We start from the raw sequence: 14,775 nt of genomic DNA, 5'->3' as shown, positions 1-14,775 counted from the left end.
ATTCATTATGATCATGGCTGATCATCAAATCCTGACCCCTGCAACTCTCATATCACTTGATCTCGATATCTAATTTCTTCTGAAATTAGTGGTTAGCACTGTTTCCTCTCAGCGCCAGGGACCCTGGTTCAATTCCGGCCTCAGGTCACTGTGTGAAGTCTGCAAATTATACCCGTGTTTGCATGGGTTTCCTCTGGGCGTTCCAGTTTTGTCGCACTCTCCAAAGATGTGTGGTTTAGGTTGATAGGCCATGCTAAATTGCCCATTAGTGGCAGGATAAATATGTGGGGTTACAGGGATAGGGCCTGGGTAGTATTGTGGTCGGTGCAGACTTGGTAGGTTTCTGCACTGTTGGGATTCTATGATCCTATAAACACTTCGGCCTCAACTACTTCCTATGGTAGTGAATTCCACACATTTACCAGTCTCTGGGTGAAGAAATCTCTCCTGATCTCAATTCTAAAAGGTTTACCCCTTAACCTCTAAAGTATGACCTCTAGTTCTGGATTCCCCCCACCATCAGGAACATTCTTTGAGTCTACCCTGTCTATAAGGTTCTACAAGATCCCTTCTCACTCTTCTTAAACTCCAGTGAATGTAATCCTAACCAACTTAATCTCTCCTCATATGACAGATCTGTCACCCCAGGAATGAACCTGGTAAACCTTTGCTTTACTCCCTCTATAGCAAGGATGAACTTCCTCAGATAAGGACACCAAAACTGCACACAGTGCTCCAGTTGTGGTCTCACCAATACCTTTTATATAAGGGACCAAATACCCTATTCTTTCTTCTAATTTGTATGTTTTTGCATTATTTTCACAGGTACCAGTAACACACTGTTGTGTCGAAGCACATTCTTAATAGAGAGTCTAGGCAATCAGAATTGACGGTCTTTTCACCTAAAGGGGACATCATAGCCAAGTTTAATGCTGTCCTCATTCTAAGAATATGAGAACTAGGTGCAGGAGTAGGCAATTCAGCCCTCGAGCCTGCTCTGCTATTCAATACGATCATGGCTGATCTCACCTTGGCCTCACCTCCGTCTTTTTGCCTGCTCCCCATAACTGTTCCAGTATCTACTGCACTCTGGGATAGAGAACTCCGCTGATTCACAATACTTTGAAGTAATTCCTCCTCATTTTTAAACCTGCCACTCCTTAGTCTAAAATTATGGCCTCTCATTCTTGAATGCCCAACAAGGGAAAACATCCACTCTGTCAATCCCTTTTTAGCATCTTTTAGAATCATAGAATCTCACAACGCAGATTAAGTCATTTGGCAGAGCATCCCACCACAGTCCTCTCTCTCACCCAGTAAACCCATGAATTCCCCATGGCTAATCCATCTAACCTATGCACCTTGGACAAGAAAGGGCAATTTAGCATGGCCAATCTAATCCACTAACCCTCACATCTTTGGAGTGTGGGAGGAAACCAGAGCACTCAGAGGAAACCCATGCAAACACAGGGAAAATGTGCGAACTCCACACAGACAGTCACCCAGGGCCAGAATTGAACCTGGGTGCCTGGAGCTGTGAGACAGCAGTGCCAACCACTGTATGTACCACTGCATATGTACCAGCCCTAAAATACCTCAATTAGATCTCTCATTCTTCTAAACTCCAGTGTTTACAGACCTAAACTGCTCAATCTCAAGTTTTTCATCCCTGACATCAACCTAGTGAACCTTTCTGAACCACCTTTAATGCCATTTACAGCCTTCCTCAAATAAGGGGACCAAAACTGTGTGCGATACTCCAGATGTGGGGTGGTATTCTCTGGCAATGCTCAACTGAAAACCAGAGATTCTTATCCGACTTCAATGGACCTTTACATGGCCCATCCCATGCCCACTAGAATTCCAGTGGCAGATGGGATGGGAGAATTCCAGCCTTTGCCTCACAAATATCCTTTTACAGTGGCATCAATACTGCTACTTTTATACTCTATTCCATTAACGTTGAATGCCAAAATTCCATTTGCCTTCCTTATTACCTGCTGCACCCACATATTAACCTCTGCGATTCCTGAATGAGGACACCCAAATCCCTCTGCACCAATGCACTCTGAAGATCAACTCCATTTGGGCAAAAGTTGTCTTTTTATTCCTCTGACCAAAATGGATAACCTCACACTTATCCATGTTAACTTCTTCTGCCAGATTTTGGCCAACTCACCTAATGTATCCATTTGTAAATTTCACATTTCCTCATTATAGCTTGCTTTCCCCATCATAGAGAAATCTCTCTATTCTAACTTAGAGCAAGAACATTGGGTGGGATTTTTTTTGCAGCGGCGGTTCACCATTGCCTGGTGGTGAGGACTTTTGGTCCTGCCTTTGTCAATGGCGTTTCCCGTTAGATGCACCCTTGCGGCTGGGAAACCTGCGGTTGGGGGTGGAGCGTCAGCAGGACCGGAAAATCCCACTCCTGTGAATGGGCAGAAAGCTCCTGCTGCTGGCTAATTTTGCACTCTAATCCAAAGATGTTGGTGGCATTGCAGCCCCCCTCACAACTGAGCACTGCTCACTCCACAGTTATTCAAATCAGTTACTTGCTAGCTTAACAACTGAACTGTTAAAACAAATTTTAATCTGTAAAAGGTGAATTGTAAATTGTGTTGTTACAGGCTGCAGTCCTACTGCTGTCGCTTCTTACGGAGTTGCTTGTGAAATTAAAGGTTTCTGTCATCAGTTATGCAAATTCAGCATTGGCTAAAAAATTATACATGTAATAATGGTAGTTTTCTCTCTAACGTAGAGGCTTGGCTGTTGGGATTTATGCAACAAATTCTGCAGAAGCATGCAAGTATGTGGCACATCACAGTGAGGCTAATGTTATAGTGTTGGAGAACATGAACCAATTAAATAAAATTCTGGAGGTACTGTGTTTTAATTTTAAACTATATTCTGTTTTAACAATTACATAATGTGATTTTCACAAGTAAAAGAAGATTAACTCCATTTATGGCTACAAGCCATTCATTATAAGCAGGAATGTGGACCGCAGAATCCTTGAATGCAATCTCACAGCACAAACAGATGATACTATCTTTTTAGTGATGTATGTATCTGCATTAAGGCTACTTTCCTGCATTTCAAGTCCATCATTTTATATTGTTTTAGAAATTAATTCTTGAGACGAGGATGTTGTTGGAAATGCCTTCATATGTAGCCTATCACTAATTGCACTTGAGAAAATGATGGTAGGCCATGTTCTTGAAAATGGCAGTCTGTGCAGTGAAAGTGATCACATTGCTGTTGAATAAGAATAATCAGGATTTTCTCTCATTGGCATATTCCCTTTACCTATTTTTACATTAAAATATGTTAGTTCATTTTGCCATGCAGTGAATTGTATCTGCTAATTATATATTAATTTCACTAACTTATCTGTGACCTTATGACCTTCATGATCTTAGAGACAATTTGCTTTATTTGGCATCTTCATTTTTTTATATTCTTATAATTTCTAATTCTAGATCATTTATGTATGTATGCAGGACAGTAAATAAGTCATCCTACTCAGTGTACTTATGGGACACTATTCTCCACATTCTTCTGTCTAAAAATTTCCTTTGGTTTCTATTCTTTTCTGCCTTCCAACACTTTCTACTTCCATGTGCTCATATTCTCCTTGATTCCACACACAAAATTACCTTTATCTGGTTCCTTGTTAATTTTGAAAATTCATGTAAACCATGTGTACTGCATTTTCATTTGAATGTTACTTCTTCAAGGAATTCTATTAAGTGTGGTATTACCTGTCCACAGGACGAACTGGCCTATTTTGGTTTGCGTTGTTGTTTCAGAGTCTCACAAACATCTGACCTCTCTAGTTGCCTCTTCCCACTCTATTTCCATACTATACTGTTCCTTCTTTCCACATATTTATATTGATATTTTGTCATTCATTATGTACAGCAATTCATCTTAAGTTCTTTGTTTGAGCTGCTGGTGTCTGTTTTGAAATTCTCCTCCTATTGGACTTGTCCAAAGTAGAAACAACTTCTCTACATGAATCCTAAAGTTAAGTTTATTTATTAATCACATGTAGGCTTACATTAACACTGCAATGAAATTATTGTGAAAATCCCATGAAACTCCTTGATAATTTCAAAGACTTTAACATATGTTCTTGGGCATGTTTTTGTCTCAATGTGAATGTGATAATGGATGTGGGTGGGTGGTAATTATGTGCAACTGGCCAGAATGCCTATTTTGCTGGCACCTTCGAACAATTTTGCTAAAGGCCAGATTGGGTGGAAATAATAGGGAAGGTCATTAAAAGACAAGTTAAGGCTACAGATCAGAGACCGACTGACATTTCCCAGTCGGTCTGGGACCTACCGTATTGTCAACAGCATGACAGCTGCTTGGAGATGGCTTCTTAGAGGCAGTAAAAAGTCTCCATTCACTCCATTCACCTGACGAAGGGACAAACCCCAGAAACTTGTGAGTTTACTATCAAATAAATTGGTTGGACTTAAACCTGGTGTTGTCAGACTTCTTACTGTGTTTACCCCAGTCCAAACCGGGATCTCCATATCATTCTTAAAGGCAGGTCAGGTACCAACATTCTGGGCAGATTTTGAGGCCCCTTACTACCCAATTCAACATAGCTGAGGCCATCATGTGAAGGAGTCTCCTCCACAATCTGTATCGGATGACTGTTCCCAGCATAGTGCAGAGTTGTGATCCATATTTTGCTCCAATATCAGCACACTAATCCAAAGTGGAAAATTCTGTCCTTCTTTCCAGCATGCTCTTTCTTTCCTGAGAGTCGCTTCCTTATATTTTTTTTTCCTGCACTTTCTCCTGTGATTCAGTATTCTTTGGGTTCTGATCTTCATACTACAAAATATGGCACCTGGTCTCACTAAGATTCTACATACATTTAACATTATCTCCATGCTTCTAAATTAAATTCTTTCAGAAACGGACCCCAGTACTTTGAACTCTTACCAAGCTGAAGACCTGATTTAAGTATCTGTGCCTCAGATCTCCAAGCTTCTTTTCCCCATTTAGTTTCCTGCTTATTCATCCTATCTAAGTTAACCACCTCACACCCCATTTATATTGAAATTCATTTGCTGATTATCTGTATATTTGACAAGTCTGTTTGTTGACTGGGTTTTTTTTTGAAAATCTATGTTCAATGGCCCTAATTAACTCCTCTGTCTCCTAACGGCTTATTGTTTTCATCTTGGATTGGTTGACCAACAAGTGAAGACAGCAACAATAGCTTCTATTTATATAGCACCTTTAATATAGTAAAGCATTCCAAGGGATTCCATAGGAAGATTTTTAAACATAACTTTACACATTCAAATAATTGTATATTGGGACAGAGGACCAAAGAAATGAATCAGTTTGTTTTGGTGTTTCCAAAGTAGCTAACATTCTAATTGTAATATCATTTTATGTCTATTTTCTGGCATGTAACTGGTTTGTTTATTGAAGGGGGAAAATTCAAATTTATCTCCCTGCTTTCCAGTACCACAATTTTTCTTTTCTATAGGTATTATGCACTTTTGTTCCAAGCTTCCCTTTGGGTTTTCAATTTTAAATAATCCGATCCTGGTCATTTTTTTTTCAAGCATTAATGAGAGCAGAGGATGCTGGAAAATCTCAGCTGGTCTGCCCTCCGGCATCTATCAGGAGACAAACAGTATTAATGTTTCGAGCCCATAGACTACTTTCTTTGTCAGAACTGAAAGGAGGGAGAATCTAGAAACCACAACAAAAAGTAGAAACTTTTAAGAACAAAAGACAAATGACCTGATTGAGGAGGAGTTGAGGGGTGGGGGGGGAGGGCGGATGTTTTTTGGCAATACATTTTTGGAACATTAAAGAGAAAGAGAGTGGGTTTAAGATGGAGGAAGGGGTGGAGGGGGAGGAGTGGTTTAAGATGGAGGAGAAAGGTCACAATCTTGAACTTGATGTTGAGTCCCGAGGGCAGCAACGTGCCCAACCGGAAGATGAGTTGCTGCTCGTCCAGTGCACGCTGGTCTGCACTGGAGCATTGCAACAGCCAAAGGTGAACATGTGGGTATGACAGCAACGTGCTGAGTTAAAATGGCAAGCAACAGGAAGGCTGAAGTTTAGTTCGCGGATTGACCAAAGGTTTTATATCGTGTTGCATGAATGTCGCAATTCGATTCCTGACCGTTTAATTTATTCTGCCAAACTGAGAATTTGGCCTGAAAAACATAATTTCCCAGTAAGATGGGTCAAATTGGAGGTGGAAATAAATTGTTCAATATTAGTGAAGGGAAGTATCTTGAGGATAAGGCCTCACTAATTGCATGTCATCCACTGTCACATGCGATTCCCAGTTTGTGCTCAGTCTCCCCTATGTAGAGGTGACCACATTGGGAGCAGCAAATACAATAAACCAAATTGAATTGAAGAAAGTGCAAATTAAACATTGCTTAACCTGAATAGAGTATTTGGGCCTTGAATGGTGAGAGGGAGAAGGTGAAGGGAGCAATGTTGCACTTTTTGTGATTATCTAACATTAAGTTTGGTTGGATTTTTCAGTTTCTTTTCTCTTTGAATAATTGCACCCAGTTTTGAGTTGCTAGATCATTTTGAAATTTGTCCTATTTATCACAGTGTTAATGGCACCAACGTGATGGAGGATACCCTCAATGTGAATAGGATTTTGTTCACAAGGACTGTGCAGTAGTCATTCCTACCAATACCGTACGGACAAATGCGTCTATGACAGGGTAGTTTGATAGTAAGTTTAATTAGGTTTTTCCCACTTGTTTTCATCATCATCAGCTGCAGACCCAGTCTAGCAACTATGTCCTTTAGAAATAACCAACTCAGGCAGTACTGGCGCTACTAGGTCAATCTTGGTGATGGATATTGAAGTCCCCATTCAGAGTATATTCTGTGCCCTTAACCCCCTTGATCCTTCCTCCATTGTGTTTGACATGGAGGAGTAGTGATTCATCAGCTGAAGGGGTTGGAGATTGCCACCTACCATTCTATCAACAGGTGGCTTCCTTGCCCATGTTTGATGATGCCATGAGACTTCAGGGGTCCAGAATCAATGTTGTCTGTAGTAAGGGCAACTCTCTTTCAACTGTACTATGTCATCACCTCTGCTGGTTATATCCTGCTGGGAGAGTTGGTATTTGGGACATTGGTTTCAGTATGCCTGTTAGGTTGTTGCTTGTCTAGCTTGTGGGACAGCTCTCCCAATTTTACACAAGCTCCTAGATGTTACTAAAGAGGAATGCGCAGGGTTGACAAGGCTGGTGAGAAATAACTCCTTTTGAAGCAAATCAACACCCTTTCATAGAATCCCCATGTTGCAAAAGGAGGCCATTCAGCACATCAAGTCTGCATTGACCCTTCAACATAATACCTTACCCAGTCCAGTCTTTATCCCTGTAAACTGCTCCCCACCCCCCCACCCCGCCCTACTCCTGGCTGTTTACCCTACTAATCCCCTAACCTACACATTTTAGAACACTGAGACAATTTAGCACGGCCAGTGAACCTAACTTGCACTGCTTTGGGAGGAAACCCACACAGAATTGCTTGTTTTTTTTACAAAACCATTGATTTACCCCCTACTTCTTTTCCCTTTGACTTGTATCTTTTACATTTTAATGAACAATGGTTTTAAGTTTATCTTTAGTTTATCATCACTCTATATCTTTCTTTTTAAACCTTGCTTTTCTTTGCTTATATGAATAGATCAATTTGAGAATTAGACATGTAACCAAAATATGCATTGTGACTTCATGAATCAAGAATTCCATGATAAAATGGACATTTATCTGCTTATGGTGCATTTTAACAAATGTGTTGAATGAACTTTTGGATGAATTAATTTTATTTGCTTTATATTTTCTAATTAAATCTTGCAATTAATATTTGAAACTATTTTTGACTTTTATGTTTAGATTCAAAGTCAATTGCCTCATCTGAAAGCAATTGTTCAATATAAGTTAGTACCAGAAGTAAAACAAAATGAAGTACCTATTTATACGGTAAGTATTCCTACATTATTGATTCCAAAAGCTTGTTTATTATGTCGTTTGTACAATTAACTCAAAAAGTTATTGCGCATAATATTGCATAATTTTATTAAGAATGTTTAAAATTTGAAGTAATTATTCAGAATTTCCCAGCTGTTCAAACCAGCAGGATCTTCTGGTCCAGCCAACAGTGCACTCCTGCTACAGCTTTCTCAGGGTGCAGTCAAAGGGAAATTCCATTGAATAGCGGTGGGACCAGAAGAAATTGCCACCAACAAATGGCGCACTACATTGTCGCAAGAAAAGACCAGATGTAATAATTTCCTTTTAATCTTTAAGTGGAAGACATTTATGGAACTTGGGGAAAGCGTCCCAGACAAACAGTTGGATGAAATCATAGACTCTCAGATGGCCAATCAGTGTTGTACGCTAATCTACACGTCTGGAACAACAGGGGTTCCTAAAGCAGTCATGCTTAGCCAAGATAACGTAAGTTTTGGTCCATTTTTTTCTGTACTTGGTGACTATTGGGACAATTAATATCAAAGTTCAAAAATATCTCTTTTCTAAAGAACTAATGACTTTTGGCCCTTTAAAGGAATTTTGTGATTAATGTGTTGAGCTTTTAGAATGTGGCAATTCTCACACTGCCAATTCACTTTCTTTAATGAGCCTTGTGTGTCTTTCAGTTCCTTTCTGAACAAGAATCTAAAGTTGTTATTTGTACCTTTTTAATGTTTTCAGATACTATGCTTCTACGAAATCATTTTAATTTGTTTTGTTTAGTGGATGTGGCAAAGCTGAGAAGGGCAACACTTATTGTTCAGACCTGATTGATTGACAAGGTGCTGGTGAGCTACTTCCTTGAACCATTGCTGCCTATTTGCTGCAGATACACACACAGTGCTGCTAGGTAGTGAATTCAAGGAAGTGGTGAACATTATGCAGCCGTCAGCAAACATCCCCAATTTTGACCTTATTGGAGTGAATGTTATTGTTGAAGGTGATTTGGCTGAGGTCACTAACCTGATGTGGATATGCCAGCGTTAGACTGGGGTAAACACAGTAAAAAGTCTGACAACACCAGGTTTATGTCCAACCGATTTATTTGATAGTAAACTCACAAGCTTTCGGGGTTTGTCCCTTCGTCAGGTGAATGGAGAATCCTGGCCTTAGAGCATATAAAGCACAGACAGTTTACAGATTACTGATTAGAATGCGAATCTTTACACCTAACCTGCTGTTCAAGTCCTAATGACAATGTGAGTGGAAGGAGCACTGATCACAGGTTAAAGAGATTTGTATTGTCTCCAGACAGTACAGTAAGTGAGGTTTTGCAAACCCAGGCAAGTCACGGGGGTTACAGATAGTGCGACATGAACCCATGATCCCTGTTGAGACCGTGCTCGTGTGCAGAACTTGGCTATCAGTCTCTGCTCAGCAACTCTGCGCTGTTGTGTGTCGTGAAGGCCACCTTGGAGCATGCTTACCTGAAGGTCAGAAGCTGAATGCCCGTGACCACTGAAGTGTTCGCCAACAGAAAGGGAACAGTCTTGCCTGGTGATTGTCGAGCGATTGTTCATTCACCCGTTGTCGTAGTGTCTGCATGGTCTCCCCAATGTACCATGCTTCGGGACATCCTTTTTTGCAACGCATCAGGTAGACAATGTTGGCCGAGTTGCAAGAGCATTTACCGTGTACCTGGTGGATGGTATTCTCACGTGTGATGATGTCATCTGTGTCGATGATCCGGCATGTCTTGCAGAGGTTGCTGTGGCAGGGTTGTGTGGTATTGTGGTCACTGTTCTCCTGAAGGCTGGGTAGTTTGCTGCGAACAATGGTCTGTTTGAGGTTGCGTGGTTGTCTGAAAGCAAGAAGTGGGGGTGTGGGGATGGCCCTGGCGAGATGTTCGTCTTCATCAATGATATGTTGAAGACTCCGGAGAAGATGTCGTGGCTTCTCCGCTCCGGGGAAGCTATCTGACACTAACCTGAGAAGTGCCTGCAGTGATACCCTGAGGCTGGCATTAAAGTTTAAAACTTTTGAAGTTTGTTTATTAATGTCACAAGTGGAATTACATTAACATTGCAAATAAAGTTACTGTGACAATCTATTCGTTGCCACATTCCGATCAATGCCTGTTCGGGTACACTGAGGGAGAATTTAGTATGGCTGATGCATTTAACCAACATGTCCTTCAGACTGTGGGAGGAAACTGGAGCGCCTGGAGAAAACCCATGTAGACACGGGAAAACTCTGCACAGACAGAGACCCAAGCCGGGAATTGAACCCAGGTCCCTGGTACTATGAGGCAGCAGTACTAACCATTGTGCCAGCCTGCCACCCTATAATTCTCTTCCATCAACCGCAACTATCATCTTTTGTGCAACTAGTGGAAAGCTTTCCCTCTGATTCCCATTGACTTCAATTTTTCCAGAGCTTCTTCATGCCACATTCGGTCAAATACTGCCTTGATATCAAGGGCAATCACTTTTGCCTCACCTCTGAAGTTTGGCTCTTTTGTCCATGTTTGAACCAAAACTATAATGTGGTGAGGAGCTGAATAGCCCTTTCAGAACTCAAACTGTGCATCAGTGAGCAGGTCATTGTTTTGGAAGTAGCATTTGGTAGCAGGGTTGATGACATCTTCCTTCACTTAGCTTATGGTTGAGAGTAGACTGATGGGGTTATAATTAGCCAGGTTGGATTTGTTCTGCTTTCTGTGGGCAGGACATACCTGATAATTTTTCACATTATCAGGCAGATCCCTGTAATGTAGCTGTACTGGAACAGCTTTGTTAGGGGAGTAGCTAGTTTTTCTTTTTGGAGCACATGTTTCACATGCTATTAATTGACTATTTAAGGACTTGAATTAGCTTGCAGACAGGAAGGGTGTTCCCTTTTTCATTCTTCTATATAAATATAACAAATAGAAGGATGAAATGTTGAACATAGAAGTAGAGTTCATTATAACTGCAACAAGAGGAAACCTGGCAGTTCTCTGAAAACGTACACAACATGATAAGTACTAGAAAGGGAAGGAAGTTTATCACACAACCAAGTACCAGAATCAGAGAACCGTGACCATTCTTTGACAAGTAACAGGCTAAATTTGTGAATCAACTGTCAAAACATAAGACAGTTGTATTGTAATGATGGTATCGAAATGCATTGTAGAGTAAGCGCTTGACAAAATAAAGGCTCAACGGTGGACTGGAGAGTGACACTGTCCATAGAGTGAAGTATGTAGTCTTTGGTCAGCGCACAGCCTAGGACAGAACTTGGATGCAGCAAGCCTGTATGGAAGATCCCATGTAAGGCCATATTTGGAAGTATAGATAGTTTAAGTCTACTAGTGGAAGTGTCCTGTTAAATGCAAACCTCAAGATCCCTCCACTTAATAATTGCTACATCAAGGTCTAACTTGTGTATATGTTTATTTCAAATGAAGCTCGAGTAAATCAATTTTGAACATTGTAAAAGAAAGTTAAGGGGGAGGGATATTTTGTATATTTGATTTGATTTATTTCTGTCACTTGTATTAACATTTAGTGAAAAATATTGTTTCTTGCGCGCTACACAGACAAAGCATATCGTTCATAGAGAAGGAAACGAGAGAGTGCAGAATGTAATGTTACAGTCATAGCTAGGGTGTAGAGAAAGATCAACATGATGCAAGGTAAGTCCATTCAAAATCTGGCAGCAGCAGGGAAGAAGCTGTTCTTGAATCAATTGGTATGTGACCTCAGACTTTTGTATCTTTCACCTGACAGAAGAAGGTGGGAGGCAGAATTTCCAGGCTGCCAGGGGTCCTTAATTATGCTGGCTGCTTTGCTGAGGCAGCGGGAAGTGTAGACAGAGTCATTGGATGGGAGGCTGGTTTGTGTGATGGATTGGGCTACATTCTCGACCTTTTTAGCTCCTTGCAGTCTTGGGCAGAGCAGGAGCCACACCAAGTTGTGATACAACCAGAAAGAATGCTTTCTATGGTGCAGCTGTAAAGGTTGGTGACAGTCATGGCTGATATGCCAAATTTCCTTAGTCTTCTGAGAAAGTTGATGGGCTTTCTTAAGTATAGTATCGGCATGAGGGGACCAGGACATGTTGTTGATGATCTAGACGCCTAAAAACTTGAAGCTTAAACAATGCAAAATCACAAGTAACTCATCAGATGGCCCAATGAGGAACATCCTGCTTGGTAGTTCTTTCTTGTTAAGACACGGGTTGATGGGTTTTTGATAAGTGAGGGGATTAAGGGTTATGGGGAGAGGGCGGGAATGTGGAACTGAGCCACGACAGATCAGCCATGATCTTATTGAATGGCAGGACAGGCTCGAAGGGCTAGATGGCCTCCTCCTGCTCCTATTTCTTATGTTCTTATGTTCATGTACCTAATAAGTAAAACAAACTCAAATTTAACTTAGGGACAAATTAAGAGGGGCAGTCCCCCAAAAAGGAAGGGGGGACAGCCCAAACAGAAACCAAAGTTCAAAGGAAACCTAAAACATTAAATCAAAATGTGGTTGTAAGGGTCTATAACACACACCAGCCCCTGCGGTGCCCAGCGGGCACGGAAAGCATCAACTGCACCCGTGGACACCACATGCTTTCTACTTTGTCACTGTTGATGTCATAGAGTCATAGTGGTTTACAGCATGGAAACAGGCCTTTTGGCCCAACTTGTCCATGCCACCTTTTTTTTTAAAACCCCTAAACTAATCCCAATTACTCACATTTGGCCCATATCCCTCTATACCCGTCGTACCCATGTAACTATCTAAATGCTTCTTAAAAGACGTAGATGGGGCATGTTTTCCTTTACTCTTCCTGAAGTTGACAATCTCCTGTAGCGTCTGTCTCTTTAAGACAGATGTAGAGCTGCCGGTGCTGGACTGGGGTAAACACAGTAAGAAGTCTCACAACACCAGGTTAAAGTCCAACCAGTTTATTTGATAGTAATCCCACAAGCTTTCGGAAACACTGTTCCTTCGTCAGGTGTGTGGAAGGTTCTCTGATCAGACTTTAACCTGGTGTTGTGAGACTTCTTACTGTCTTTAAGACAGCACAGCAGAAGAGTCACCTTACTTGAGGAACCCGTGGGAACTGAGACTAAGTAAACACACCACAGCGTGAAGTGCTCTCTCAGGCACAACACACCTCGCAGCCATGTAGTAAGCAGGGAAAGACTAGAGAAGCTGGATAGGCTGCTTCAGGGCAGCTGAGAGTTGCTAACCTCTGTATTAACTTTATTTTTATCAGTAAGTACCTGAATGCCACTACATAACACAACTCAATGTTGAATTGTGTAGATTGAATACTGGCGGTGTCTTAAATAAGTGTCATAGCTGATAACGATTCCTCTCAGTGAAAGGTTTTTATACTTGTGGAGCCATATTCCAGTCTATTATTATTTAAGGAAGGGAGGATTCTTTATCAAAGCTGTGGATTGTCAACAGGCCTAAGTCATGAGTGTTTTCAGCAAGGTGATTAGTCACCTTTCCTTTGGCAGGGAACAAACTAAACATCCTTCACTCTTCACAGGCAAATGCACATTTTGTGGGAGGGTGATGGCACAGGTTGTAAATCTCAATGTTTTGACATAGTAACTGGCATAAATCAAACAACTCTTTGGATGTTGGTATGCTCCTCTTACATGGAAGAATGTTGCTTATACAATTCTCCTTATTTTTAGCTGACATGGACTGCAAATGCAGCCGGGAAGATGGTGGACATTCAACCTGAAACAAACGAAAAAGTTGTTAGTTTTCTTCCACTGAGTCATGTTGCAGCACAGATGATGGATATCTGGATTCCAATGAAGTTTGCAGCTGCAACTTACTTTGCCAGGCCAGATGCACTCAAGGTAATTTAGAGTTTCAAAAATTGTAAAAGTTATTCTAGTTTTTCAAATATGTCTGAACATGAGTAATTGAAATTTGTACGAAACTGTCACCTAATTATTCATATCTCTTTCCCCTAATGATTGATACAATCCAGGTCAAATTATCTTATTTGTTTTCTCAATTATATAGTAAAATCATTATTAGTCTTCATTGTATTTTAGTGTTGAAGAATGCTAGAGTTAAGATTTGAAGCACTTCTCAGGAATTCAGAATTCTTTTTTCCAAAAATTTACTTGATTCATAAAATTTGTAGAGGTATATTAACAACAGTTCAAATTTGACATTACATAAAATGCAAACAATCCAATTTCTTCCAACAGAGCACATGAGGTGCCACACTACACTTGCTATTGCACATTAAGTTTACAATTCATATTCACATTTCATGTCAATATCCTCTGGAGCAAACAACCTGGGGGGTTTTCCAGTTTCCAGCCTCTTGATGTACAACGTAAAGTAAAAGTTTATCTATTGGTTACAAGTAAGGTTTACGTTAACACTGCAATGAAGTTACTGTGAAATTCCTCTAGTCGTCACACTCCCATGACTTTTTAGGTCAATGCACCTAACCAGCACATCTTTCATACTATAGGAGGATCTCATGCAGACAAAGAGTGAATGTGCAGACTCCGCACAGACAGTGAACCAAGCCGGGAATCGAACCTGAGTCCCTGGTGCTGTGAGGCAGCAGTGCTTCAGACCTTTCCCCGTGAAATGTTTCCCATGTCTGCCTCAAGCTTTAATGCATCCCTCAGAACATAATGTGTCAATCTGCAACACAAGGTCATTGACAGCTCTACACTGGAAACATAGAAGAATAGAAGCATGAGTAAGCTATTTGGCCCTTTGAGCATTTTTACCATTCATTTTGA

At 40.8% G+C, this 14,775-nt stretch overlaps 1 protein-coding gene across 1 annotated transcript in view; it reads left to right on the top strand.

The window, feature by feature from the left end:
- Positions 1–14,775, top strand: part of LOC145356878 (long-chain-fatty-acid--CoA ligase ACSBG2-like) — a 104,814-nt gene that overhangs the window by 46,735 nt on the left and 43,304 nt on the right. Inside the window, exons 5-8 of the mRNA XM_080209887.1 lie at positions 2,762–2,882; positions 7,926–8,012; positions 8,340–8,489; positions 13,693–13,863. Coding sequence (XP_080066013.1) covers positions 2,762–2,882; positions 7,926–8,012; positions 8,340–8,489; positions 13,693–13,863 — 529 coding nt within the window. The remainder of the gene's footprint in view (positions 1–2,761; positions 2,883–7,925; positions 8,013–8,339; positions 8,490–13,692; positions 13,864–14,775) is intronic.

The sequence above is a fragment of the Carcharhinus amblyrhynchos genome, chromosome 1 (assembly GCF_965287045.1).
Source record: "Carcharhinus amblyrhynchos chromosome 1, sCarAmb.v2.hapA, whole genome shotgun sequence".
NCBI classification, from domain to species: domain Eukaryota; kingdom Metazoa; phylum Chordata; class Chondrichthyes; order Carcharhiniformes; family Carcharhinidae; genus Carcharhinus; species Carcharhinus amblyrhynchos.
The sequence above is the reverse complement of the archived record's forward strand: the minus strand, read 5'-3'. Positions and strand labels throughout refer to the sequence as shown.